The sequence below is a fragment of the Taurulus bubalis genome (assembly GCF_910589615.1).
Source record: "Taurulus bubalis genome assembly, chromosome: 19".
Lineage (NCBI taxonomy): Eukaryota > Metazoa > Chordata > Actinopteri > Perciformes > Cottidae > Taurulus > Taurulus bubalis.
This window is the reverse complement of record NC_136607.1, coordinates 443,068-469,734: the sequence shown is the minus strand read 5'-3', so window position 1 is coordinate 469,734 and position 26,667 is coordinate 443,068. Positions and strand designations below refer to the sequence as shown.

The window sequence follows — 26,667 nt, the reverse complement described above, 5'->3', positions numbered from 1 at the left end:
AACACTAGAACTAGCCTCAACACTAGAACTAGCCTCAACACTAGAACTAGCCTTGTCAATACTAGAACTAGCCTTGTCAATACTAGAACTAGCCTTGTCAATACTAGAACTAGCCTCGTCAACACTAGAACTAGCCTCGTCAACACTAGAACTAGCCTCAACACTAGAACTAGCCTTGTCAATACTAGAACTAGCCTTGTCAATACTAGAACTAGCCTTGTCAATACTAGAACTAGCCTCGTCAACACTAGAACTAGCCTCGTCAACACTAGAACTAGCCTCAACACTAGAACTAGCCTCAACACTAGAACTAGCCTTGTCAATACTAGAACTAGCCTCGTCAACACTAGAACTAGCCTCCTCAACACTAGAACTAGCCTCAACACTAGAACTAGCCTCAACACTAGAACTAGCCTTGTCAATACTAGAACTAGCCTCCTCAAGACTAGAACTAGCCTCCTCAACACTAGAACTAGCCTCCTCAACACTAGAACTAGCCTTGTTAATACTAGAACTAGCCTTGTCAATACTAGAACTAGCCTCGTCAACACTAGAACTAGCCTCAACACTAGAACTAGCCTCCTCAACACTAGAACTAGCCTTGTCAATACTAGAACTAGCCTCGTCAATACTAGAACTAGCCTCGTCAACACTAGAACTAGCCTCAACACTAGAACTAGCCTCGTCAACACTAGAACTAGCCTCAACACTAGAACTAGCCTCGTCAACACTAGAACTAGCCTTGTCAACACTAGAACTAGCCTTGTCAACACTAGAACTAACCTTGTCAACACTAGAACTAGCCTCGTCAACACTAGAACTAGCCTCGTCAACACTAGAACTAGCCTTGTCAACACTAGAACTAGACTCCTCAACACTAGAACTAGACTCCTCAACACTAGAACTAGACTCCTCAACACTAGAACTAGACTCCTCAACACTAGAACTAGACTCAAGACTAGAACTAGACTCAAGACTAGAACTAGACTTGTCAATACTAGAACTAGACTTGTCAATACTAGAACTAGCCTTGTCAACACTAGAACTAGCCTCGTCAACACTAGAACTAGCCTCGTCAACACTAGAACTAGCCTCGTCAACACTAGAACTAGCCTCCTCAACACTAGAACTAGCCTCGTCAACACTAGAACTAGCCTCGTCAATACTAGAACTAGCCTCGTCAACACTAGAACTAGCCTCAACACTAGAACTAGCCTCGTCAACACTAGAACTAGCCTCGTCAACACTAGAACTAGCCTTGTCAATACTAGAACTAGCCTTGTCAATACTAGAACTAGCCTCGTCAACACTAGAACTAGCCTCGCCAACACTAGAACTAGCCTCGTCAACACTAGAACTAGCCTCGTCAACACTAGAACTAGTCTCGTCAACACTAGAACTAGCCTCCTCAACACTAGAACTAGCCTCCTCAACACTAGAACTAGCCTCCTCAACACTAGAACTAGCCTCCTCAACACTAGAACTAGCCTCCTCAACACTAGAACTAGACTCCTCAACACTAGAACTAGCCTCCTCAACACTAGAACTAGCCTCCTCAACACTAGAACTAGCCTCCTCAACACTAGAACTAGCCTCCTCAACACTAGAACTAGACTCCTCAACACTAGAACTAGCCTCCTCAACACTAGAACTAGCCTCTTCAACACTAGAACTATCGGGCCTCAGCGGTTTCATCCTGGTGGTTTTCTGTGTAGGAGCTGAACAACCGCTGGCGCTCGCTGCAGCAGCTGGCTGAGGACCGGAGCAACATGCTGGGCAGCGCCCACGAGGTGCAGAGGTTCCACAGGTACGAAAACCTACAGAACCAACCTAAAGAAGCGCTCTACAGAACCTAGAGAACCGATCGTAGGGAGCTGCCGGCTGTGTCTTTACCTCACGGTTAACTTTGAGAGTCACCAGAGCAGACGGTTCAAATAAGGGGAAGAAGGAACTTTAGCCTTTATCGCTAACAAAGAGAAGTTACATAGGAACCGTAATAATGGTTTCTTTATGTTTCTGTAGCGTAAAGAGGAGACGTATTTGTGATTTTGGGCTGTACAAAATAAATGTAATGGAATTACAACTTTTCATCCAAAGTTCATAAGTTAAAGTTTAATTCCTCAAACAAGCAGCTAGAGGCCAGCATTGTGTTGGTCTTTTACATTGAGATGCTCCACAGGAGGACACTTCATCCTGATCAGTAGTGACTCCTACACACACACACACACACACACACACACACACACACACACACACACACACACACACACACACACACACACAGCGTGTGACCAGCGTGTGTGTGCCTCCTCAGGGATGCTGATGAGACTAAGGAGTGGATCGAGGAGAAGAACCAGGCCCTCAACACGGACAACTACGGCCACGACCTGGCGAGCGTCCAGGCGCTGCAGCGCAAACACGAAGGCTTTGAGCGAGACCTGGCCGCCCTGGGGGACAAGGTCCGCCTCCTCCTCACTACATGAGCAGAAGAGCTGCTCCCTTGAGCCTTTACTCACCTCCTCCTCCCCTGACAGGTGAACTCTCTCGGGGAGACGGCGGAGCGTCTGATCCAGTCCCACCCGGAGGCGGTGGACGACATCCAGGAGAAATGCACCGAGCTGAACACGGCCTGGAGCAGCCTGGTGGGACGGGCGGACCAGCGCAAAGACAAGCTGGGCAACTCCCACGACCTGCAGCGCTTCCTGTCGGACTTCAGGTGAGGAAGGGCCGCTGTTCAGAGGAAGAACTGCATGAAACAGTGTTGTTGTTGGGAGAGATGCAGGTAATGTGTCTGGTGTTGTTCCTCTGCGCTCAGAGATCTGATGTCCTGGATCAACGGCATCCGAGGGCTGGTGTCCTCGGAGGAGCTGGCCAAAGACGTGACGGGAGCCGAGGCCCTTCTGGAAAGACACCAGGTACTGAGCTCCGTCTGCAGCTAAAGGACGACACTGTGATGTCACTGCAGTGTTTATCCATCAACGCCATCTGTTCTGTCCCGTTGTCCAGGAGCACCGCACAGAGATCGACGCTCGTGCCGGAACCTTCCAGGCCTTTGAGCAGTTCGGCCAGCAGCTGCTGGTGCGAGGCCACTATGCCAGCCCTGAGATCCAGCAGAAGCTGGAGGCTCTGGACTGCGAGCGCGCCGACCTGGAGAAGGCCTGGGTGCAGCGCCGCATGATGCTGGACCAGTGCCTGGAGCTGCAGGTACTGGAGCGTTCAGCCTTTTAGAAGCCGCCATAATGCGTCCCTGCTGACTGACAGGCTGGTCTCTCTGCAGCTCTTCAACAGGGACTGTGAGCAGGCTGAGAACTGGATGGCGGCCCGTGAAGCCTTCCTGGCTAGCGACGACAAGGGCGACTCCCTGGACAGCGTGGAGGCGCTCATCAAGAAGCACGAGGACTTTGACAAGGCCATCAACGTGCAGGTCAGTGGGTTCTGCCGCTCAGGGAAAGCTTGGTGCCGATTGGTGCTGCTGTTCTGTAATGACGCCATGTCCCGGCTGCAGGAGGAGAAGATCGCTGCTCTGCAGTCCTTTGCTGACCAGCTGGTTGGAGCCGATCATTACGCCAAACCCGAGATCTTCAACCGCCGCAATGAAGTCCTCGACAGGTAGGACGGGAATTCCTTGTGTAATAGCCGTTGGTTTTGACACTCACCTATAACACACATCCTCCTGCCAGATAACAGCAATACGACCACAGCCCATGAGCTGAGAACTAGAGTGGTTAACGTTTCTACTGGCCTTTAACTTCCTTCACTTGATTCTCGAGAAGTGGTTAGATTGCACATGCGTGTGCTTTAGTTCATAACTTCAGGTGTTTGTGTCCAGGTGGCGCCGGCTGAAGGCTCAGATGATCGAGAAGCGGTCCAAGCTGGGTGAGTCCCAGACGCTGCAGCAGTTCAGCAGAGACGTGGACGAGATCGAGGCCTGGATCAGCGAGAAGCTGCAGACCGCCACCGACGAGTCCTACAAGGACCCCACCAACATCCAGGTACACACCCGAGCCCCAGGTACACACCTGTAACTCCACAGACCGGCGGTGAGGCTTAAGCACCGCCGGTCTGGAAGCTGCACTCCCTCAGCCCGGCTCTAGGTGTAAACACATTGCTCACCATGCTAGCTGTCCTCAGCTAACTTGTGTAACGTCATATCCCTCCCTGTGTCTGAAGTGAGACTGACTCTTTCTCCCACTGTCTTGTTTTTTATAGCTGTCCAAGCTGCTGGTAAGTTTGAGCTGACTAACACCAGGTTGTCTCATGTGTGTGTGTGTAGACGTGATGTAGAACATCTTCAGTCTGTCCCTCATCAGCACTGTTGGGCTTCCACCTGTTTTCATTTTGTTAATTTAAATGCTTAATTCCTTATTTAATTTATTCCTAGGTTTGTTTTGTCATCGAAGGCTATACTTGTTGGATGTGGCTTCATCTGTGTTTTCAGTTCTTGAGGAGTTCTCTTTAAATTTGCTTCACATGTTTGACTTTATATTCAAAATAATCAAATTGGACCTTGAAATGAAATTGAGACTGAATCATTAGATGTTCCTTTATTGTCATTGCTGAGGCCATGAGTTTCTAAATGGTTAATTCTAAATGGTTAATTCTAAATGGTCGTCTCTGGGCCCAACCGGTCGTGTGTTTGATGTTGAAGACATTATTCACTACGACCAGCTGACGGGTAGAAAGATGCAAACATGGAGCAACTTTGAAGTGACCCTTCCTCAGTAGGTTTCAAAGTGAGCTGCCTTCCTCTCCACGTTCATGTTGTGTTCTTCACTCGTCTGCCGTGTGTGTCTGTCGATGTGCGACACCTCGTCCGTCATGCTCGTTGTCCTGTTGACGTCCTAGAAGCTTTGTGCCGCTGATGAAGCGCTAGGCCAGTGTCTATGCTAAGCTAGGCCAGTGTCTATGCTAAGCTAGGCCAGTGTCTATGCTAAACTAGGCCAGTGTCTATGCTAAACTAGGCCAGTGTCTATGCTAAGCTAGGCCAGTGTCTATGCTAAGCTAGGCCAGTGTCTATGCTAAACTAGGCCAGTGTCTATGCTAAGCTAGGCCAGTGTCTATGCTAAACTAGGCCAGTGTCTATGCTAAGCTAGGCCAGTGTCTATGCTAAGCTAGGCCAGTGTCTATGCTAAACTAGGCCAGTGTCTATGCTAAGCTATGCCAGTGTCTATGCTAAGCTAGGCCAGTGTCTATGCTAAGCTAGGCCAGTGTCTATGCTAAGCTAGGCCAGTGTTTATGCTAAGTTAGTCCAGTGGTTCTCAAACCTTTACGCCCCAATTTGGAGGAAGAACAAAGTTCACGCCCCACCGCCCAAACTAAACTGTAACAAAATGGTCCATGCTGAATTTTTATTGAAATAACTTTCTGTGACTCCTCCATCTGTGCTTGTATAAATAATAGAATAAAGAAAATTTAAATCACTTTCAAGTAAACCAGATCGCTCCATCAGATAAAACAATATATAATGTGCAATCACTTCGTTAGAACAATGCAAATACAGTTCTATCTGTGCAAAAATGAACTAATATTTGGCATAAAAAAGGTTATTGTGGCTTAAATGACTGTTTTGCACTGCATATCTTTTTAAACAACATTAACGTTCAACCTGTGCAAAACTGAATGAGTGCAGATGTGTGAGCATCAAGTTAATCAGTATCAGAGGCTGCAGTGAGCTGCTTTCCTCTACACATCTTTTTAAAACGGGGTTGCAGGCTTGATACTCTGTTAATGCTCAATGTTGAGCTGAGATCTGTGATCTGTTTTGAAAGGACATCTGTCACAAGAATCTTGGCTGTCGCACAAACGTAACCTGTTAGCGGCGTAAAAATTTCCACAAAAGTACAGGCTTTAAAAAGATATTCATTTCCTCCGCGCCCCACCTGTAATACCTCCACGTCTCACTAGAGGGTCGCGCCCCACCTGTAATACCTCCATGTCCCACTAGAGGGGCGCGCCCCACCTGTACTACCTCCACGTCCCACTAGAGGGTCGCGCCCCACCTGTACTACCTTCATGTCCCACTAGAGGGGCGCGCCCCACCTGTACTACCTCCACGTCCCACTAGAGGGTCGCGCCCCACCTGTACTACCTTCATGTCCCACTAGAGGGGCGCGCCCCACCTGTACTACCTTCATGTCCCACTAGAGGGGCGCGCCCCACCTGTACTACCTCCACGTCCCACTAGAGGGTCGCGCCCCACAGTTTGAGAACCGCTGCTCTGGTAAAGGTTAACCACACTGGTTTCAGCTCTTGCAGGATGTGAGTATGAAGGAACTGGATGATAGGTGTTTATCTCAACGTAACAGTGCACCGTGAGTCTCACGCTGCCGTGTCCGTGTGCCGTCAGAGTAAGCATCAGAAGCACCAGGCCTTTGAGGCCGAGCTGCACGCCAACGCAGACCGGATCCGAGGCGTCATCGACACGGGAAACACGCTGATCCAGAGAGGAGCCTGCGCCGGCAGCGAGGACGCCGTCAAGGTGAGTTCCTCAGCTGCTATCCGGGTTTTTAATGCCTTCAGCAGACCCTCTGCTATACGGGTAAGCAGCAGGATTAAACAAACGCCAAAGTATTTATTTCATAACTGAGCTGTGAGAACATCATCTTAATGTCAGCTGGGAGAAGACTTAGCTACACCTATTGTGAAACAATGCACTAATAACTAAAGAATATACTGATGTTGCACATCAAAATATTAGATGCTCCAAACACAACTCAAACACCAACTAAATGAATTACCAGATATCAAAATGCATAGAACGCCTCTCACTTTATGGACGTCGCCCTTCAGAGGGAATGTTCACACATTGCTCTGATGGGTTTGAACCTGCAGCTGCATCGCTACAAAGAAAGTCATCCTGAAAGTGCTTCTTCTTCTTTTGTTGGCGAAGCTGAAACCTTTAACTTGCTGTGTCGTCTTCATGCACTCTCAGCAGTAACACACATACTGGTGTCTCTGTCTGAACAAACGCCACACGTCTTCCCTTCATCACACCACCAACTTGACTCAAGCAGGCCTAAACCATGTTGTGCTTCTGGAAGCTAAGCCACCGCTCTGTTGCAGGCGCGCCTCGCCGCTCTGGACGAGCAGTGGCAGTTCCTCGTCAACAAGTCTGCAGAGAAGAGCCAAAAGCTCAAGGAAGCCAACAAGCAGCAGAACTTCAACACGGGCATCAAGGACTTTGACTTCTGGCTGTCTGAGGTGAGTCTGCTGACGCAGCATGAATACAGACACACAATGCACAGAGGACCGTCTCACAGCGTCTCCCCCCCAGGTGGACGCTCTGCTGGCCTCCGAGGATTACGGCAAAGATCTGGCGTCGGTGAACAACCTGCTGAAGAAGCACCAGCTGCTGGAGGCGGACATCTCTGCCCACGAGGTCGGTAAGAACCCTCTCGTAGATCCAGAATAGATGAGCAGCTCTGACCTCCTCCTCCTCCTCCTGCAGGACCGGCTGAAGGACCTGAACGGCCAGGCCGACAGCCTGATGACCAGCAACACCGTGGACACGACGCAGGTGAAGGACAAGCGCGACGCCGTCAACGGCCGCTTCACCAAGATCAAGAGCATGGCTGCAGGGCGCCGCGCCAAGCTCAACGAGTCCCACCGCCTGCACCAGTTCTTCAGGGACCTGGACGATGAGGAGTCCTGGATCAAGTACGCTGTAGAGGCTACATTCACTCTGGAGTCACATTATTATCATTATTAACTACTTAAAAAAACATTGCATGCAATAGTCCACCTGTAGTTGTAGACGTTGATCTAACAAAGTATTCTGGCCGTTTATAATTCCTTTGCACTACACACAAAGGATTCACAGTCTGTATTAACCATCAATTATAAATATAAAACCACAATATATAAATATAAAACCACAATATATAAATATAAAACTACAATAACTCCAAATCGTCACTTTCCTAAAAAAGGTTGTTGTTGCCTAACTCATGTCCTCGTGATTCTACCCCTCTAGTAGTGTAGCTACTAGTGTACCTCATCGTGTAACTAGTAGTGTAAATGGCAAGAGTGTGCCGTTTTTATTTTGTGTTTTCTGATAAACCTGAAGAATGACGTTGGCCATTATTTTAGGAAGGTGACGAAATTATATTTTTCCCAATTTCTTAGGTTTATAAATATGAAGGCAGACATTCTGAGCTTCATACAGAAGGTCGTTCTGCTCGTTCCAGCCGGCGGTGTCACACCACCCAGTTTAATGTTCTTTAACATGAATGAACTTGATGGTGCAGCACAGAGGCCTGGTGTCCAACGGTTTGAATGGTAACTTAACGTTGAACTTCCTCACCAGAGAGAAGAAGTTGCTCGTGAGTTCGGAGGATTACGGACGTGATTTGACGGGAGTGCAGAACCTGAGGAAGAAGCACAAGAGGCTGGAGGCGGAGCTGGGAGCGCACGAGCCGGCCATCCAGGTAGAGCTTCCCTTTAAACAGGCCGTCCAGGTAGAGCCTCTCTTTAAACAGGCCGTCCAGGTAGAGCTTCCCTTTAAACAGGCTGTCCAGGTAGAGCCTCTCTTTAAACAGGCTGTCCAGGTAGAGCCTCTCTTTAAACAGGCCGTCCAGGTAGAGCTTCCCTTTAAACAGGCTGTCCAGGTAGAGCCTCTCTTTAAACAGGCCGTCCAGGTAGAGCCTCTCTTTAAACAGGCCGTCCAGGTAGAGCCTCTCTTTAAACAGGCCGTCCAGGTAGAGCCTCTCTTTAAACAGGCCGTCCAGGTAGAGCTTCCCTTTAAACAGGCCGTCCAGGTAGAGCCTCTCTTTAAACAGGCCGTCCAGGTAGAGCCTCTCTTTAAACAGGCCGTCCAGGTAGAGCTTCCCTTTAAACAGGCCGTCCAGGTAGAGCCTCTCTTTAAACAGGCCGTCCAGGTAGAGCTTCCCTTTAAACAGGCCGTCCAGGTAGAGCCTCTCTTTAAACAGGCCGTCCAGGTAGAGCTTCCCTTTAAACAGGCCGTCCAGGTAGAGCCTCTCTTTAAACAGGCCGTCCAGGTAGAGCCTCTCTTTAAACAGGCCGTCCAGGTAGAGCCTCTCTTTAAACAGGCCGTCCAGGTAGAGCCTCTCTTTAAACAGGCCGTCCAGGTAGAGCTTCCCTTTAAACAGGCCGTCCAGGTAGAGCCTCTCTTTAAACAGGCCGTCCAGGTAGAGCCTCTCTTTAAACAGGCCGTCCAGGTAGAGCTTCCCTTTAAACAGGCCGTCCAGGTAGAGCCTCTCTTTAAACAGGCCGTCCAGGTAGAGCTTCCCTTTAAACAGGCCGTCCAGGTAGAGCCTCTCTTTAAACAGGCCGTCCAGGTAGAGCTTCCCTTTAAACAGGCCGTCCAGGTAGAGCCTCTCTTTAAACAGGCCGTCCAGGTAGAGCCTCTCTTTAAACAGGCCGTCCAGGTAGAGCTTCCCTTTAAACAGGCCGTCCAGGTAGAGCCTCTCTTTAAACAGGCCGTCCAGGTAGAGCCTCTCTTTAAACAGGCCGTCCAGGTAGAGCTTCCCTTTAAACAGGCCGTCCAGGTAGAGCCTCTCTTTAAACAGGCCGTCCAGGTAGAGCTTCCCTTTAAACAGGCCGTCCAGGTAGAGCTTCCCTTTAAACAGGCCGTTCAGGTAGAGCCTCTCTTTAAACAGGCCGTCCAGGTAGAGCCGCTCTTTAAACAGGCCGTCCAGGTAGAGCCGCTCTTTAAACAGGCCGTCCAGGTAGAGCCGCTCTTTAAACAGGCCGTCCAGGTAGAGCCGCTCTTTAAACAGGCCGTCCAGGTAGAGCCGCTCTTTAAACAGGCCATCCAGGTAGAGCTTCCCTTTAAACAGGCCGTCCAGGTAGAGCCTCTCTTTAAAAAGGCCGTCCAGGTAGAGCCTCTCTTTAAACAGGCCGTCCAGGTAGAGCGTCTCTTTAAAAAGGCCGTCCAGGTAGAGCCTCTCTTTAAAAAGGCCGTCCAGGTAGAGCCTCTCTTTAAACAGGCCGTCCAGGTAGAGCGTCTCTTTAACCCGGCCGTCCAGGTAGAGCGTCTCTTTAAACGCAGCCTTTGAGGCTCATGTCCTCAAAGGCTCAGACAACGTGACCCTGTGATCTGTGACTGAGTCCTAGAGCTTCATTATTCTGGCTGCTCTACATATTGTTAAGCTGGTAGCGTTGGCATGCGGTGACAGAGCTTTGTCCCTGCAGTCGGTGCTGGACACGGGGAAGAAGCTGTCTGATGACAACACCATCGGCCAGGAGGAGATCCAGCAGAGGCTGGCTCAGTTCGTCCACCACTGGAAGGAGCTGAAGGACCTGTCTGGAGCCAGGTGAGCTACCTGAGCTGCTCCTGCTGCAGGAGACACGCAGACCAGGTGTGTGACCAGGTGTGTGTGTGTGTGTGTGTGTGCGTGTGCGTGTGCGTGCGTGTGCGTGCGCTCCCAGGGGTCAGAGGCTGGAGGAGTCTCTGGAGTACCAGCAGTTCGTGGCCAACGTGGAAGAGGAAGAGGCTTGGATTAATGAGAAGTTGAATCTGGTGGGCAGCGAGGACTACGGAGACACGCTGGCTGCTGTGCAGGTGCTCTGCGGTTAATAACACACCGTTATGCAATATCATCATAATGGTGACGTGTTCTGAATGTCCAGGACCGCTGTTCCCACAGGGCTTGTTGAAGAAGCACGAGGCGTTTGAGACGGACTTTACGGTGCACAGGGACCGCGTGAACGACGTGTGCTCCAACGGGGAGGAGCTCATCAAGAAGGTAGAGCAGCGAGCAGAGGGACGGGTTGAGGGCGCTGGACATCAGTGCAGGTTTACAGCCCGTGTGTCTCCAACAGAACAACCACCACGTAGACAGCATCAGCGCCAAGATGGCGGCTCTGAGAGGAAAGGTGTCTGAGCTGGAGCGGGCCGCCGCCCAGAGGAAGGCCAAGCTGGACGAGAACTCTGCCTTCCTGCAGTTCAACTGGAAGGCCGACGTGGTGGAGTCCTGGATCGGTACGAAAGCTGTCTGCTCGAGGCACATTGTTCAAACAGGAAGTGTCCTCACATTGGCGTTGAGTTGCTCACCTGCTTCCTTTCTCTGCAGGTGAGAAGGAGAACAGCCTGAAGACGGACGACTACGGCAGAGACCTGTCCTCTGTGCAGACTCTGCTCACCAAGCAGGTCCTCCATCTTGCAGCACTTTTCTACCTCCCCCTCTCCTACGTGTGTCTCTCTCCGTTGACGTCTGTTCCTCCGTGTCCGTCCAGGAGACCTTTGACGCCGGCCTGCAGGCCTTCCAGCAGGAGGGCATCACCAACATCACGGCCCTCCAGGACCAGCTGCTGGCCGCCCAGCACGTCCAGTCCAAAGCCATCGAGGCGCGGCACGCCGCCCTGATGAAGCGCTGGAACCAGCTGCTGTCCAACTCGGGCGCTCGCAAGAAGAAGCTTCTGGAGGCTCAGGAGCACTTCAGAAAGGTAGAGGCCTTTTATACCATACTTTGATCATAACTATGAACATTCAGCATTATATGAGCCAGATTCCCCAAAAATGCCTCCCCGAGTTTTTCTGTTTGGTTCGGGGCCTTAACAACAACACACATACTAACAACACACCTTTTGGGAGGACTAGGACCTAAAGAATCTGAATCTGCAACAAATGCACAATGAAACAAAGCATTGGCCTGTTAGGGAGGAGTTTCAGTCAAAGAAACGTGTCGTTTGGTTCAAAAATGGAAAAATGACTTATTTTATGTCAAAACATTGTCTGATTTGGGCATGCTGGGTACTGAAATGTTCAGGAGCTTCTGCACAACTTTGTAAGGGATTTAGTGAAATGTTACAGCGTTTACGTAAATATTTAAACTTAACGGTTACTTTGATTTAGTTTAAACCAGATGTCTCTTCTCACAAGGGTTACAGTAATGTAGTAATTTAAATGTTAAACAATCCTGTGGTTGCGGAGATAATTCAGTTTGTTTTTAAAAACGAGATTCTTTCTTTTTTTGCGAAAGAGGCTGGGGCTGAAATGTTTTAACATCCCGTCTCCCTCACAGGTGGAGGACTTGTTCCTGACCTTCGCCAAGAAGGCGTCGGCCTTCAACAGCTGGTTTGAGAACGCAGAGGAGGACCTGACGGACCCCGTGAGGTGCAACTCCCTGGAGGAGATCCGGGCGCTGCGGGAGGCCCACGAGGCCTTCAGGTCCTCGCTGAGCTCGGCTCAGACCGACTTCAACCAGCTGGCCGAGCTGGACCAGCAGATCAAGAGCTACCAGGTGCTGTCCAACCCCTACACCTGGTTCACCATGGAGGCCCTGGAGGAGACCTGGAGGAACCTGCAGAAGATCATCAAGGTCTCACGTCTAAGATGCTTTCTGCATGCACACACACAAGCTGCTGACAGAGCTTATAGTTGTATTAATTCACTTCTATTGCTGCAGACCAAACCAAGTAGCTTCAGTCCTCAGGGTTCAGGGATGCAACACGTTGGCTTTTTATCTCCCAGTGCTGGTTCTGATACAGTCCCTTAAAGGAAGGAGAACCAGTGCTGGTTCTGATACAGTCCCTTAAAGGAAGGAGAACCAGTCCTGGTTCTGATACAGTCCCTTAAAGGAAGGAGAGCCAGTGCTGGTTCTGATACAGTCCCTTAAAGGAAGGAGAACCAGTCCTGGTTCTGATACAGTCCCTTAAAGGAAGGAGAGCCAGTGCTGCACTCGGGACTCTTGACTGACTGAAGGGGATCAGGACGCTGAGGGAAAGGGTTTTCTGCTCCTCTTCAGTGAGCTGGTCCTCGTCTCCCTGACCTGGGATCTGCTCACTAGCTGCAGCTTTAAGAGTGTTGATGATTGACGGCTGCTTGCTGTTTATTCATGTGTTCCTTAGTGAGCTCCAGAGCGCTGACCTCTTCACACAAGCTACTAGAACTAGATGAAGACAGTGAAGAGGAAACAGAACATTATTATCTTCTTTATTTGTAGTTTATCTCCCGTGTATTTTACCCACTGGTACATGTTTACTTGTAAATGAAAGCATGAATACTTGGTCACACCTCACTGGTTGGATGAGTTGCATGAAAGCCTTCCTGATTGGTTGAAGCTCACCTCCTGATGCTTCTTCAGGAGCGAGAGCTGGAGCTGCAGAAGGAGCAGAGGAGGCAGGAAGAGAACGACAAGCTGCGGCAGGAGTTCGCTCAACACGCTAATGCGTTCCACCAGTGGCTGCAGGAGACCAGGTACTGGACTCCTCATGTGGTACTTCAGTACCTGCAGTAGTCTGTCCTCATGTGGTACTTCAGTACCTGCAGTAGTCTGTCCTCATGTGGTACTTCAGTACCTGCAGTAGTCTGTCCTCATGTGTCCACGGTGGTCTGTTAACCGGTTTGTGTTTCTCTCCTCTCGGCTGCGTCCTCGCTGCTCATCAGGACATATCTTCTGGACGGGTTAGTGTCACCGTTCCTCTTCATTATGTGTTTGAGTGTGTGAGTGTTTGTGTGTGAGTGTTGGCTGTGAAGAGGTTCCATCGTGTCACTCTGTCTCACAGCAGCTTCTGTTGTCAGGTCCTGTATGGTGGAGGAGTCTGGAACCCTGGAGTCCCAGCTGGAGGCCACCAAGGTAAACACCACTTTACCTTTCAAGACAAGGCTCTGTTACTGAACTCTGAGCTGAAATGTGTGTGTGTGTGTGTGTGTGTGTGTGTGTGTAGCGTAAGCACCAGGAGATTCGGGCCATGCGCAGCCAGCTGAAGAAGATAGAGGACCTGGGAGCAGCGATGGAGGAAGCCCTGATCCTGGACAACAAGTACACGGAGCACAGCACCGTGGGTCTGGCCCAGCAGTGGGACCAGCTGGACCAGCTGGGGATGAGGATGCAGCACAACCTGGAGCAGCAGATCCAGGCCAGGTACATAGAGAGAGAGATGGCTACTGCATGTGGACTCTGTTGATCTGGACCTCAGTGTGAGGAGAGCTGCTGCCTTACGCTCGTGTTCCTCTCTCTCAGGAACACCACTGGAGTGACGGAGGAGGCGCTGAAGGAGTTCAGCATGATGTTCAAGTGAGTGTCTTTGACCTTTGACCTGCCGTCATCAGGACTGTTCCAGGTTCTTACAGTCATGTAAATGTGTTATATTCATGTGTTCATGTCGTTCATTTACGCTGAGTTTGAAATAATGAATATGCTTTTAAAAGAAAGACTCAAAATATAAGCAGGCATACATACAGGCATCTATATAAATGTTTATTCTTTTAATCAAACTATTGTCTCATTCATTTGAGTCATTTAAGGTTTACTGTATGCTTTGATGCTCATTGTTAGTTTAAATACTACATTCACTCACTTTCTACTGTTTACACCCAGACTTCACTAAATGCTTGTCATGACATTTGGTTTAAAGTCATGGAGAAGTCATGAAACCCACTGGTCAGAATGTGTGAACCCTGAACACTACTTCCACTTGTTCTACATTCACAGGCACTTCGACAAAGAGAAGTCGGGCCGTCTGAACCACCAGGAGTTCAAGTCGTGTCTGCGCTCGCTGGGCTACGACCTGCCCATGGTGGAGGAGGGAGAGCCGGACCCGGAGTTTGAGGCCATACTGGACACCGTGGATCCCAACAGGTGCGTCAGAGCTTCATTGGTGTGGGGCGCAGCGTGTGGGGCGCAGCTGTGTCTAACGGAGGGTCTCTCCTCAGGGATGGCAACGTGTCGCTGCAGGAGTACATGGCCTTCATGATCAGCCGCGAGACGGAGAACGTGAAGTCCAGCGAGGAGATCGAGAGCGCCTTCCGGGCGCTGAGCGCGGAGAACAAGCCCTTCGTCACTAAAGAGGAGCTCTACCAGGTGGGGCGCGCTCCCTCCTCCTCCTGGTTCAGGTCTGCGTGCCGGTCTAACCTCTCTCTCTTTCAGAACCTGAGCAAGGAGCAGGCGGACTACTGCCTCTCGCACATGAAGCCCTACCTCGACGGAAAGGGCCGAGAGCTGCCGTCGGCCTTCGACTTCGTGGAGTTCACGCGCTCGCTCTTCGTCAACTGATCCTCGCCCTCCAGGACGACCGGGACGCGTCCCGACCCCTTCAGCACCGACACGCATGACTGCGCCACGAGGAACGCTCACTAATAACAACTGTGCTTATTTATCTCGCTCTAAACTCTGTGTGCTTCTCATGGTAGCTTAGTGATCCGTCTACATTTGAATGTTTTAGCTTTCGATGCATTTAGAAGCTACTAGAACTGCAGTGCTCTAATAAACGCTACTGGTTAGAACTGGACACCTCTCCTGTGGTCATTTCACTTCACATTGAATAGTTCTGGGGGTTTTATTGACATGAATCAGAGCTCTGGGTCTCATGCTGCCCCCTGATTGGCTATCTGCTCCAGCTGGCCGCTCTCTCTGGGGCTCTGAGCCGCCAGACTGTGGCTCAGCTGCCAGATGCAGACGGTGCCGCCGGTGTTCCCCACGGCCAGGAGGCCGGCGTTGTGCCGGTTGAAGGCCAGACAGGTGGCGGCCTGCTGGGCTCCTCCCTGCTGGATGGTGGCTGCTGGTCTCTGGGACCGGCGGCCCAGGTCGAAGATCTGCACCTCACCTTGAACCACAAAGACACACATGATGAAGATGATGATGATGATGATAAACACGTGAGACAGATGTACTGCTGCATGGCTCCAATGTATATGCACACAACATGGTAATGCATCTATTAGAGCAGCTTCCCAACCACCGGGTCTCCAACCACCGACTGCACAAAGAATGAATGAAAAAAGTGTAAAGAAATAAATAATCAAGTTCAGAAGATGTTTTATTTTGAAGAATGGCTGAATACATCAATCTGAGCCTCTTGACACGAGGTCATGTGACACGTTACTCCTTAAATAAACTTAAGTCCAGTGTTCTGGTCTAATCAGGGAAGAATATCCTGAGAACGCCAAAAAACTCTGAAAACCTGCCTTCATTTCAACCTCCTGTCTTTGTGAAACGGATTTAAGTTAAGGAGTAGACTGGACTAAAGGTTTAAGTTAAGCAGTAGACTGGACTAAAGGTTTAAGTTAAGGAGTAGACTGGACTAAAGGTTTAAGTTAAGCAGTAGACTGGACTAAAGGTTTAAGTTAAGCAGTAGACTGGACTAAAGGTTTAAGTTAAGCAGTAGACTGGACTAAAGGTTTAAGTTAAGCAGTAGACTGGACTAAAGGTTTAAGTTAAGCAGTAGACTGGACTAAAGGTTTAAGTTAAGCAGCAGACTGGACTAAAGGTTTAAGTTAAGGAGTAGACTGGACTAAAGGTTTAAGTTAAGGAGTAGACTGGACTAAAGGTTTAAGTTAAGCAGTAGACTGGACTAAAGGTTTAAGTTAAGCAGTAGACTGGACTAAAGGTTTAAGTTAAGGAGTAGACTGGACTAAAGGTTTAAGTTAAGCAGTAGACTGGACTAAAGGTTTAAGTTAAGCAGCAGACTGGACTAAAGGTTTAAGTTAAGCAGTAGACTGGACTAAAGGTTTAAGTTAAGGAGTAGACTGGACTAAAGGTTTAAGTTAAGCAGTAGACTGGACTAAAGGTTTAAGTTAAGCAGTAGACTGGACTAAAGGTTTAAGTTAAGCAGTAGACTGGACTAAAGGTTTAAGTTAAGGAGTAGACTGGACTAAAGGTTTAAGTTAAGGAGTAGACTGGACTAAAGGTTTAAGTTAAGCAGTAGACTGGACTAAAGGTTTAAGTTAAGCAGTAGACTGGACTAAAGGTTTAAGGTAAGGAGTAGACTGGACTAAAGGTTTAAGTTAAGCAGTAGACTGGACTAAAGGTTTAAGTTACAGAGTAGACTGGACTAAAGGTTTAAGTTAAGCAGTAGACTGGACTAAAGGTTTAAGTTACAGAGTAGACTGGACTAAAGGTTTAAGTTAAGCAGTAGACTGGACTAAAGGTTTAAGTTAAGGAGTAGACTGGACTAAAGGTTTAAGTTAAGCAGTAGACTGGACTAAAGGTTTAAGTTAAGGAGTAGACTGGACTAAAGGTTTAAGTTAAGGAGTAGACTGGACTAAAGGTTTAAGTTAAGGAGTAGACTGGACTAAAGGTTTAAGTTAAGCAGTAGACTGGACTAAAGGTTTAAGTTAAGGAGTAGACTGGACTAAAGGTTTAAGTTAAGGAGTAGACTGGACTAAAGGTTTAAGTTAAGGAGTAGACTGGACTAAAGGTTTAAGTTAAGCAGTAGACTGGACTAAAGGTTTAAGTTAAGGAGTAGACTGGACTAAAGGTTTAAGTTAAGGAGTAGACTGGACTAAAGGTTTAAGTTAAGGAGTAGACTGGACTAAAGGTTTAAGTTAAGCAGTAGACTGGACTAAAGGTTTAAGTTACAGAGTAGACTGGACTAAAGGTTTAAGTTAAGCAGTAGACTGGACTAAAGGTTTAAGTTAAGGAGTAGACTGGACTAAAGGTTTAAGTTAAGCAGTAGACTGGACTAAAGGTTTAAGTTAAGCAGTAGACTGGACTAAAGGTTTAAGTTAAGCAGTAGACTGGACTAAAGGTTTAAGTTAAGCAGTAGACTGGACTAAAGGTTTAAGTTAAGCAGTAGACTGGACTAAAGGTTTAAGTTAAGCAGTAGACTGGACTAAAGGTTTAAGTTAAGCAGTAGACTGGACTAAAGGTCTAAGTTAAGGAGTAGACTGGACTAAAGGTTTAAGTTAAGGAGTAGACTGGACTAAAGGTTTAAGTTAAGGAGTAGACTGGACTAAAGGTTCAAGTTAAGGAGTAGACTGGACTAAAGGTTTAAGTTAAGGAGTAGACTGGACTAAAGGTTTAAGTTACGGAGTAGACTGGACTAAAGGTTTAAGTTACGGAGTAGACTGGACTAAAGGTTTAAGTTAAGGAGTAGACTGGACTAAAGGTTTAAGTTACGGAGTAGACTGGACTAAAGGTTTAAGTTAAGGAGTAGACTGGACTAAAGGTTTAAGTTACGGAGTAGACTGGACTAAAGGTTTAAGTTACGGAGTAGACTGGACTAAAGGTTTAAGTTAAGGAGTAGACTGGACTAAAGGTTTAAGTTACGGAGTAGACTGGACTAAAGGTTTAAGTTACGGAGTAGACTGGACTAAAGGTTTAAGTTAAGGAGTAGACTGGACTAAAGGTTTAAGTTACGGAGTAGACTGGACTAAAGGTTTAAGTTACAGAGTAGACTGGACTAAAGGTTTAAGTTAAGCAGTAGACTGGACTAAAGGTTTAAGTTAAGGAGTAGACTGGACTAAAGGTTTAAGTCAGGCAGTAGTCTGCACACACACCTTGTCCGGTGGCGGCAGCGAACACCAGCGGTCTGGAGGGAGACCACTGCACCTGGAACACGTAGGCGTCGGCGACCCGCAGCGACAGCAGCGGCTCGGCCTGCAGCAGCGAGTGCAGGTGGGCCAGCCCGCCGGTGCCGGCGCTCACAAACAGGTTCCTGCAGAGAGACAGACCGTTGAGTCCTCTGAGCTGACGGCTAGAGGCCACGTGTCCACAGAGCTGACCTGTGGAACGGGGAGCAGTGGATGGAGTGGACGGGGCCGCTGCGGGGCCTGAACAGGAACACGGCCGGGGCCCTCAGCGGCACGCCGTGGCCCTCAGAGGGCGCCGCCGCCGGCGTCTGGGAGGAGAAGGAGCAGCGCAGCAGCAGGCCGCCCTCAGAGCCCACCAAGAAGGTGTCCGGGTCCCAGGGGGACAGGGCCAGGGAGGTGACGCCCACAGTGCTGCTGCCGCGGGCCTGCGGGCACCGCACAACTACATTACCCACAATGCAGCACACAGGAGTGGTTTGGAAATAATTACAAAATGTGATAACGGTTATGTGAGCTTTATTTGTAGTCATTCATAGCTGCCTTCTAACCAGTAATCCATTACTCAGTATGTGGCCTGTGTTACGTAGAGGCCCTGCAGAGTGGTGAGTCATCCTGCCATCACACAGCGCCTCCCAGTGTGTTGGTCGGATGTATTCTGACACCAGCAGAAGGGTTCAGGTGGTTCAGGGCTCTCACCTTGAAGCTGCTGCTGTGAGGAACCTGCTGCTGCACCAAGGCGTAGGCCGCATGCAGGACCAGGCGGCCCAGGTCCAAGTCCACCGTCCACAGCAGCACCCGTCCTCCTGAACAAGCACTGAGCACCCCAAACTCCCCTTTCTTCTGCAGGGGCACCCAGGCAACCTGCACACGCACGCGCACACACACACACACACACACACACACACACACACACACACACACACACACACACACACACACACACACACACTCTTATAATTCAGAGAACTGTTTACAGTATGGCTCTCAGTAGTTTTGGACTGAAGCTGATACTTTAGTTTGAGTCTTTAGTTGCAAGAATAAACCAGAGTCCCACAGGACCAGAGTCCCACAGGACCAGAGTCCAGCAGGACCAGAGTCCCACAGGACCAGAGTCCCACAGGACCAGAGTCCAGCAGGACCAGAGTCCCACAGGACCAGAGTCCAGCAGGACCAGAGTCCCACAGGACCAGAGTCCAGCAGGACCAGAGTCCCACAGGACCAGAGTCCAGCAGGACCAGAGTCCTACAGGACCAGAGTCCTACAGGACCAGAGTCCAGCAGGACCTCGCTGATGGATGAGAGCAGCGCTCCGATAGAAACCAGTAGTCACTCACCTGATAAACTGGCTCTCTGTGGCCGTCTGCTGACATCCCAGTTTGGACCAGCACAGGGTCCTGAGTCCGACTGGTGTCCCAGACCACCACCTCTCCACTGAAAAGACCCCCTGCACACACACACACACACACACACACACACACACACACACACACACACACACACAGGTTTAGAAGAGCTGCTCAGTGACAGGATCAGCTCAGGTTCCTCACACATGGCAGTGGTACCCGTGGTGAGGGCGGGCTGCTCGGGGTGGCAGCACAGAGCGGTGACGGCAGTGGGAACGTCGATGACCACGTCCGCTTGTTTGGGGTTCAGACTGCGGCGGTCCAGGTTCCACGTACACACACATGACCTCTCAGTGCTCCAGTCGCCTTCGTCAATTCTGCCGGCAGAGAACATGCATTACGTGTGTGTGTGTGTGTGTGTGTGTGTGTGTGTGTGTGTGTGTGTGTGTGTGTGTGTGTGTGTGTGTCTGACATACCGACCGTAGGCACAAGCAATAACTGAACCCGTGCAGCTCCAGGACACACTGGTCACATGAAGGCCGCTCTCTAGTGCGGCGGGATGTTGAAGGCAATGGAGACATGAAACCTGCAAATAGGAACTGATTCTGAACGTGGACACAGTTTCATTCACAGTGACTCAGAGTCCATCAGGAGCAACTACAGACTGTGAGGTCAGCGCCTCAGAGACCAGAGCCCTGTTCCTGTTGGTTGCTCACCAGCTCACTCTGGTCCTCCCAGTTCACCTGGAACTCGTCGAAGGCGTGACTCCTGGCGTTCCTGACCAGCGCTCTGATGACCGTGTCCTCCACCCGCTGCAGGAAGGCCTTCAGGCCGGGCCGGTCCAGCTGGTCGTGGCTCTGCTGGAGGAGCTGGTCCTGGGCCGGGTGCCGGGGGGCCGTCTGGGTCCAGCCCACGGTCCTCGATGGCGTCTGGACCTCGGCCTCGGCCCTGTGCACCGCTCCGGTCTGACAGGCTCTCTGAACAGCAGATAAAGGCCTTCTGTTCATCAATGACCATCTAGTGTGAGTCACAGTGCTGAGGCTGAAGCACGGCACATTGTGTATAGAGGACACGTATGTTGAAACTGTTTTAGATGAGTGTAACAGATTCTGTATAATTATTGAACAAATATGGGGTTTACACATATTAATAAGTCAAATGAAGGCATTCGACATATTCAGAAGGTCTTTGGTCTAAAGCACCAGTTCTCTTGGGGACATCTCAGCCTTTAATGCTGCGTTCCCTTCCGGTTGTTAGATTTCCGCGCAACACCTGAACGTGACACGCCAGGTGCGCTAAGCGGTAACTGTTACCTCGTCGTTTCTGCGACGCGGTCAATGTTCGGGAACTACAGATACCAGGAGCCTTAAGCCCGCCAACAGCCATAAGGCGGGAAAGCCGCCATGTTGGTCAACGTACCGACTCCTGCACCGCCTGCTGCGCGCTCCTCCACGCAGACCGCGTCCCCACCGGGTCCAGGACCTCATCAGTAAACATTATGGGGCCTGACGGGGGACAGGAACGACCGGAAGTGGCGTCCACTGCTTCCGGTCCAGCTACAGAATAGTAACAGGCTAGCTCAGCTAACGCTTGCTCGGTCCGCTAGCTGTGTTCCTGAACGTTTCCTCAAAGCGTCACCTTGGTTACGGAGGCTCGTTCGAGAAGACATACACCGGAAGTCACGACCAGTTACTTCCGGTTGGCTCTGTAGTTTACAGATCTCATTCGGATTGATTCAGTGTTTGATAATATACATGTGACTTTGTTCTTTACGTCTGCCTGTGAAACACTTTAGAATGTGTTTTAATAAATAAGCTTTATTATCATCAACCACACGAGATGAGCCTGGTAGGTTCGTTCAGATGAGACAGGCATGCGCAGATGCGATCGGCGCGCATTGCATGCTGGTTAGATTAATGTCCGATTGATCGCGACTTGCTCTGACGTCATGCACACGTGGTCAACTCTAATCTCACGAGAGCGAGGCGGCAGCAGTAGCTCTCCATCATGCACTATGATGGGAAACGCCTGGCTGTCCCACTCAGAGCTGATTGGCTCTTAGACCGGACAACAAACACGTGATGTACAAAATCCTATTTGTCTGTGTAGTTGTAATACATGTTGACTCTCAGGTTTAAATATGTCTAGTTCTCTCCCATCATGAAGGACTTCACAGCTGATCAGGCTCTTCAGGACCTTGAAGATTTGACCAGTAGGTCATCAACCACTGCAGCGGACACAGCAGACGTGCTGCTGAACGACAAGCTATAGAGCTCTGGCTAGAGACCTGGAGGAGGACCTGGAGGACCTGGAGGAGGACCTGGAGGAGGACCTGGAGGCTGTGCAGCAACCCTCTAAACCCTAACGTGTAATCAGCTGTGCAAGTATGTGAACAACAAAGCCTGTAATCAAACCAGTCAGACATCATGTATACATTTATTTCTTGTAACAAAGCAACTGGTACACTTAATTTAATGTGAACAGGTTTCCAGTGGAAAGGAGAATCACTGCAGACTCCAGAGGACTCTACACAAATGTTTCCTCAATGTTAGGTCAAGCTCAAAATTAGATCTTTTAGGTTGTTTCTATAAAAAAATGTACATTTCAAACCTTGTTGTGGGCCGAATTTGTTTAACAGAAGTCCAGATTTGGTGTCAAGCCGCGCTGCCCATTAAACTGTGTACAGCGATCTACCGCCTCACCAAGTGGAACCAAACATTTACAGAGGAGAAGCTGGTGCGTTCATCAGTTCCATCAGTACAAGTCACAGGGAAATTAAACGTGTAAAAGCCTGAGCATCCTCCCATATTGCATCTGTACATCTACGCGTGTCTAAACACGTCTACATGTATGCACAAAGAATCATCTGATAGATACACACATCCATATGGTGCTCAGGATGCTTTGACCAACTTATCGCTGCACCGTGGCTTCACTTTTATTGAACTCACAACTTCAACATATTGTACATAGAAATTGCTATGGTACGCATTTCAAATCTACACAGGATGGCGTGCAGAATGCTACGGGTGTTATTTTAGAATGTCTTTGGGAGATGAAGTCTTCGCCCCGGTGCAGCTGGTCTGTACATGGCGTTATGGTTATGACGGGACATGGCTGCAGAGGAAGAGGACAGACGGGCTGACAACACACAGGAAAAGATTGTTTTGTTTTGCTAGCCCCCCCCCCACCCCTACAAAACAAACAAAATATGTTGCTCTCGTGGGACGATCACATCACAGGACTGGAACGGTGTCGGCTGAAGCGTTTAATCTTCCTCCCCGTCCTCCTGGAAGAAGAAACAGAGTGACTCTGGTTCTAGTCTCAGTCCATCATCGCATGACAAGAGATTTGATCGACAGTATGCGTACCTCTCCATCTTCTCCATCCTCATCATCGTCGTCTCCATCCTCCTCCTCCCCCTCGTCAATATCCTCCAGACCCTCCTCTTCATCGTCGTCGTCATCATCGCCGTCTCCGTCCTCATCCTCCATGTCGGGGACCTTGGGACCATTCAGACATTAACCACCAGACCAGTACTCTACAGCCAACATGGTACCAGAGAACCAGACCAGTACAGGAACATTAAATGTACCCAACATTGAAGAAACAGTCTTTAAATGTGGTTCATATAAATAATAAACGTGCCAGCGCTCTCTGGTGGACAAACGATGTAAATGAACCTACTAACTTACAGCCGTCCTCTGGAGGACAGCATCAGCCCAGTATGGCCTAACCCCGACATAACTAACAGTGCAATACTTTGCATTTCTACATTTTACTCAATCATCTAAATAAATATGACTAAGTGTCACTGTAATAACTTTCCAGAGTTAAAAATTAGAAGCCAGCAGGCTGTTTGATGCCTTCCAGTTTATGGACCTGGGCTTCATGGTATCTTGGCACCAGCACCTCAGAGCCGTGTGGTTTCCTCTGAATGCTCTACGGCCAGAAGAAAGCCCAGGCACCTACCAGGTAGTACTGCAGCGGGTTGGGCCAGATGTCGTCCTTGATCACTTCTCCCAGCTCGTCCGCTCCTGCGTCGGAGTGGTCGGTGAACCAGGTGAAGAAGCTCTCTGGCTCCTCGTGCTGCCGCTTCTTCCCGGCTTTGTTTGGCGTCGGGCCCGTGCGCTTCGTCAGGTCCTGAGGGCAACAACACCGACAGGAGAGTCATAATGGTTACACATGCAAAAACCTGGAAATCATCAAGTAAGCCCAGGTGCAGCACTACAGTGGAATACTGGTTAATTACATCGCGTGCTGCTTCCTGGGTTAATGAGGTGTAATAAATGAAAAACAGCATCACATATAAGACAAATGCAAACAAACCTTTCCAGCCTTCCATTTGATTTCAGTGGATTTGGAAACTGGATCTCCGCTCTCGTTTACGTTAAACTCTTTGGAGAGGGCTTTGTTCTCAAAATACGGGTTCTCGTCAAAATACTGCAGAAGAGAAAACACATCAGTATCAGTGACGCCATTAATGCCGTTTAGAATCTACAAACAACGTGAAGCTGGAAACTCACAAAATCTATTCTATATCCAGACTTGATGTCCTCAAACTCGGTGACCTCCACCCTCGACAAGTAGTGAAGCGCCTCCTCGTCCTCTTCCCCCAGAAGGGCTGAAACTACAAGAGACGCGTTAGCTCACCTTCTGGGCCACACAACCAGAGAAGTGTAATACATGACAGTGGAGATTACTTCAGTTACACATGAAATGACTAAATGTCCTTTACCTTGTGGATGGTTGACGAATGTTGTGACCCAGAAGTTGGGGATTTTGGCTATGAGTTCTGATCGCTTTTGAAAGAAGGGCTGACGTAATTTGTTGTACTTCTGCTCTACTTTTAAAATTTCTTCACTCGCTTGTTCGTTCAGTCTGGAGAAGAAAAAGAAAACATGTTAAGAAAGGTTTCTCTGTGCGGCCATCTTTCATTCCACATGAACAAGAGTCTCACCTGTCAATTTCATTCTGTACTTCGTCGATGTGTTCGATTGCTTCCTGTTGCTCTTTTTCTGAAAGGAAAAGCAACACGTTTAGCTTGAGGCATCAGATTTAGAAAAATAAATGAAAAAGTACGTCATCATGAATAATATCTACAATTTCCAACAACTTGTATTAAATACATTTTAAGCTATAAATAAACTGAATTGAAAAAGCCTGATTCTCCAGCCACATGAACGCGATCGGTGTGTGTACAGTGTTACGGTGTGTGTGTACAGTGTTACGGTGTGTGTGTGTGTGTGTGTGTGTGTGTCAGCAGACCCTCTCCCTCTGGAGCTTCCTGTTGCTGCTAAAGGCGGCCTGGTTTGAATGAGGCTGTGCGCTCCAGCCTGCTCTCTGCGCACGTGAGGAGAGCAGCAGCTTGTTGACGTTCTAACCAGCAGTGTCCGGGACTAATGGAGCCCGAGCTGCCGTTACCGTCAAGTGGATGTTGCACTTGATCATAATGTGGGCAAATGATCTGGGAGCTGCAGAAGTTCGCGCTGCAAACGAGTGCGAGGAGCAGCTCCGCTACTCTGTCCCTCTGCAGCTCCTCTACCCGACAGAGCTACAACACCCACCAGAGCTACAACACAGAGCTAGCTACAACACCCACCAGAGCTACAACACAGAGCTAGCTACAACACCCACCAGAGCTACAACACAGAGCTAGCTACAACACCCACCAGAGCTACAACACAGAGCTAGCTACAACACCCACCAGAGCTACAACACAGAGCTAGCTACAGCACCCACCAGAGCTACAACACAGAGCTAGCTACAACACCCACCAGAGCTACAACACAGAGCTAGCTACAACACCCCACAAAGCTACCATACCACCAGAGCCCGAGGCAACACGAAAGTCCGTCTCGCTCAATGCCGCGCATGCAACGCCAACACCGGCCTGCTGCGTGGGATCAGATGCTAATGGAAGCTAATAGCTAGCTAACCGTTAGCCTATTCTAGCTCGCAGCCGCGTCCTGCACCACCTCCCATGTGAAGCGTTATCTGGAGGGAAGAAACATGAAGCTGCTCGACCACGAACACGGTCCGCTCGACCCAACACAAGAAACTACACTGGAAATAACGAAATGACGAAAAACAAATGAAAATGGCGTTGTGCAGGATAACCGCCATTCCTTAACGTTACCAGAGGTCTCGTCCGCTCCGTCGTGATTTGAATTCTCCTTTCTGTTGACTTTCGCCGTGGAGGCCGACATGGTTCTGGTTCGTCGCAACACCTTTGACCAGATGTGTATTCCGAGTGGTTTCTAACTCTTCTCTGGAGGATAAAGTTACTTCCACCTTACATAGAGTGCGTGTCTTGGAGCCCACGACAAGGAGGGATGAGCGCAGCTTCGCACGCTTGTTTCTCTCTGTGGCGCTCTGGTGCAGAACACACGTATAGCGCTGCACTGCCTCCTGCCGGCGGGAGGACGACACTGCACCTTAAAGACACTGGCAGGGCATTCAATTCCAATCTGTCGCTGTCCAATGAACGCGCTAGTTCACTTTAATAATAATAATAATTTAAACTTATATAGCGCTTCACTAGTTACTCAAAGACGCTTTACACTGGGGACGAGAGACAGAACAAAACAAAAATGGAAAGACAAAGCAAAACAAACAAACAGAGGCTGTGTGGAATGAGTCATAGTGGATGGTAGGTGCAGGGTTAGGTAGAGGGGATAAAGTAGAAATGATGAGGTAGAGGGGATGAGGTAGAAATGATGAGGTAGAGGGGATAAGGTAGAAATTATGAGGTAGAGGGGATGAGGTAGAGGGGAAAAGGTAGAAATTATGAGATAGAGGGGATGAGGTTGAGGAGATAAGGTAGAAATGATGAGGTAGAGGGGATGAGGTAGAAATGATGAGGTAGAGGGGATGAGGGAGAGGGGTTGAGGTAGAAATGATAAGATAGAGGGGATGGGTAGAAATGATGAGGTAGAGGGGATGAGGTAGAGAGGATGAGGTAGAGATGATGAGGTAGAGAGGATGAGGTAGAGGGGATATGGTAGAGGGGATACGGTAGAGAGTATGAGGTAGAGGGGATAAGGTAGAGAGGATGAGGGGATGAGGTAGTGGGGATAAGGTAGAGGGGATGAGGTAGAAATGAAATGAT

The 26,667-nt window shown here is 49.3% G+C and overlaps 3 protein-coding genes across 3 annotated transcripts in view; 1 reads left to right on the top strand and 2 right to left on the bottom strand.

Moving 5' to 3' along the window:
- The window catches only part of sptan1 (spectrin alpha, non-erythrocytic 1), a 41,705-nt gene extending 26,513 nt beyond the window's left edge, over window positions 1-15,192 (top strand). The window contains exons 27-55 of the mRNA XM_079235636.1: window positions 1,716-1,807; window positions 2,315-2,459; window positions 2,535-2,716; window positions 2,816-2,915; window positions 3,007-3,204; window positions 3,278-3,424; window positions 3,506-3,609; window positions 3,830-3,992; window positions 4,210-4,224; window positions 6,347-6,478; window positions 7,063-7,200; window positions 7,274-7,378; window positions 7,448-7,656; window positions 8,306-8,426; window positions 10,153-10,274; window positions 10,390-10,522; window positions 10,608-10,706; window positions 10,783-10,942; window positions 11,034-11,110; window positions 11,197-11,406; window positions 11,985-12,281; window positions 13,047-13,159; window positions 13,349-13,366; window positions 13,484-13,538; window positions 13,630-13,826; window positions 13,926-13,979; window positions 14,397-14,543; window positions 14,618-14,765; window positions 14,832-15,192. Coding sequence (XP_079091762.1) covers window positions 1,716-1,807; window positions 2,315-2,459; window positions 2,535-2,716; window positions 2,816-2,915; window positions 3,007-3,204; window positions 3,278-3,424; window positions 3,506-3,609; window positions 3,830-3,992; window positions 4,210-4,224; window positions 6,347-6,478; window positions 7,063-7,200; window positions 7,274-7,378; window positions 7,448-7,656; window positions 8,306-8,426; window positions 10,153-10,274; window positions 10,390-10,522; window positions 10,608-10,706; window positions 10,783-10,942; window positions 11,034-11,110; window positions 11,197-11,406; window positions 11,985-12,281; window positions 13,047-13,159; window positions 13,349-13,366; window positions 13,484-13,538; window positions 13,630-13,826; window positions 13,926-13,979; window positions 14,397-14,543; window positions 14,618-14,765; window positions 14,832-14,957 — 3,807 coding nt within the window. The 3' untranslated portion in view covers window positions 14,958-15,192. The remainder of the gene's footprint in view (window positions 1-1,715; window positions 1,808-2,314; window positions 2,460-2,534; window positions 2,717-2,815; window positions 2,916-3,006; window positions 3,205-3,277; window positions 3,425-3,505; window positions 3,610-3,829; window positions 3,993-4,209; window positions 4,225-6,346; window positions 6,479-7,062; window positions 7,201-7,273; window positions 7,379-7,447; window positions 7,657-8,305; window positions 8,427-10,152; window positions 10,275-10,389; window positions 10,523-10,607; window positions 10,707-10,782; window positions 10,943-11,033; window positions 11,111-11,196; window positions 11,407-11,984; window positions 12,282-13,046; window positions 13,160-13,348; window positions 13,367-13,483; window positions 13,539-13,629; window positions 13,827-13,925; window positions 13,980-14,396; window positions 14,544-14,617; window positions 14,766-14,831) is intronic.
- A 64-nt stretch (window positions 15,193-15,256) lies between these two features.
- Window positions 15,257-21,053, bottom strand: dync2i2 (dynein 2 intermediate chain 2; the record flags this gene model as incomplete). The annotated part of the gene is made up of 9 exons (XM_079234854.1): window positions 15,257-15,507; window positions 18,182-18,339; window positions 18,407-18,639; window positions 18,911-19,075; window positions 19,548-19,657; window positions 19,776-19,933; window positions 20,033-20,142; window positions 20,273-20,533; window positions 20,976-21,053. The coding sequence occupies 9 exons, from the start codon at window positions 21,051-21,053 to the stop codon at window positions 15,269-15,271; spliced, it is 1,512 nt and encodes a 503-aa protein (XP_079090980.1). The 3' UTR covers window positions 15,257-15,268.
- Window positions 21,054-21,978: 925 nt separating this feature from the next.
- On the bottom strand, window positions 21,979-25,833 carry LOC306751567 (protein SET-like). The gene is made up of 8 exons (XM_079235163.1): window positions 25,696-25,833; window positions 24,517-24,574; window positions 24,295-24,437; window positions 24,083-24,186; window positions 23,886-23,999; window positions 23,529-23,699; window positions 22,928-23,059; window positions 21,979-22,845 (listed from the first exon to the last, which is right to left on the bottom strand). Exons 1-8 carry the CDS (start codon window positions 25,763-25,765, stop codon window positions 22,825-22,827), a joined length of 813 nt encoding a protein of 270 aa, XP_079091289.1. The 5' UTR covers window positions 25,766-25,833; the 3' UTR covers window positions 21,979-22,824.
- Window positions 25,834-26,667: the final 834 nt, after the last annotated feature.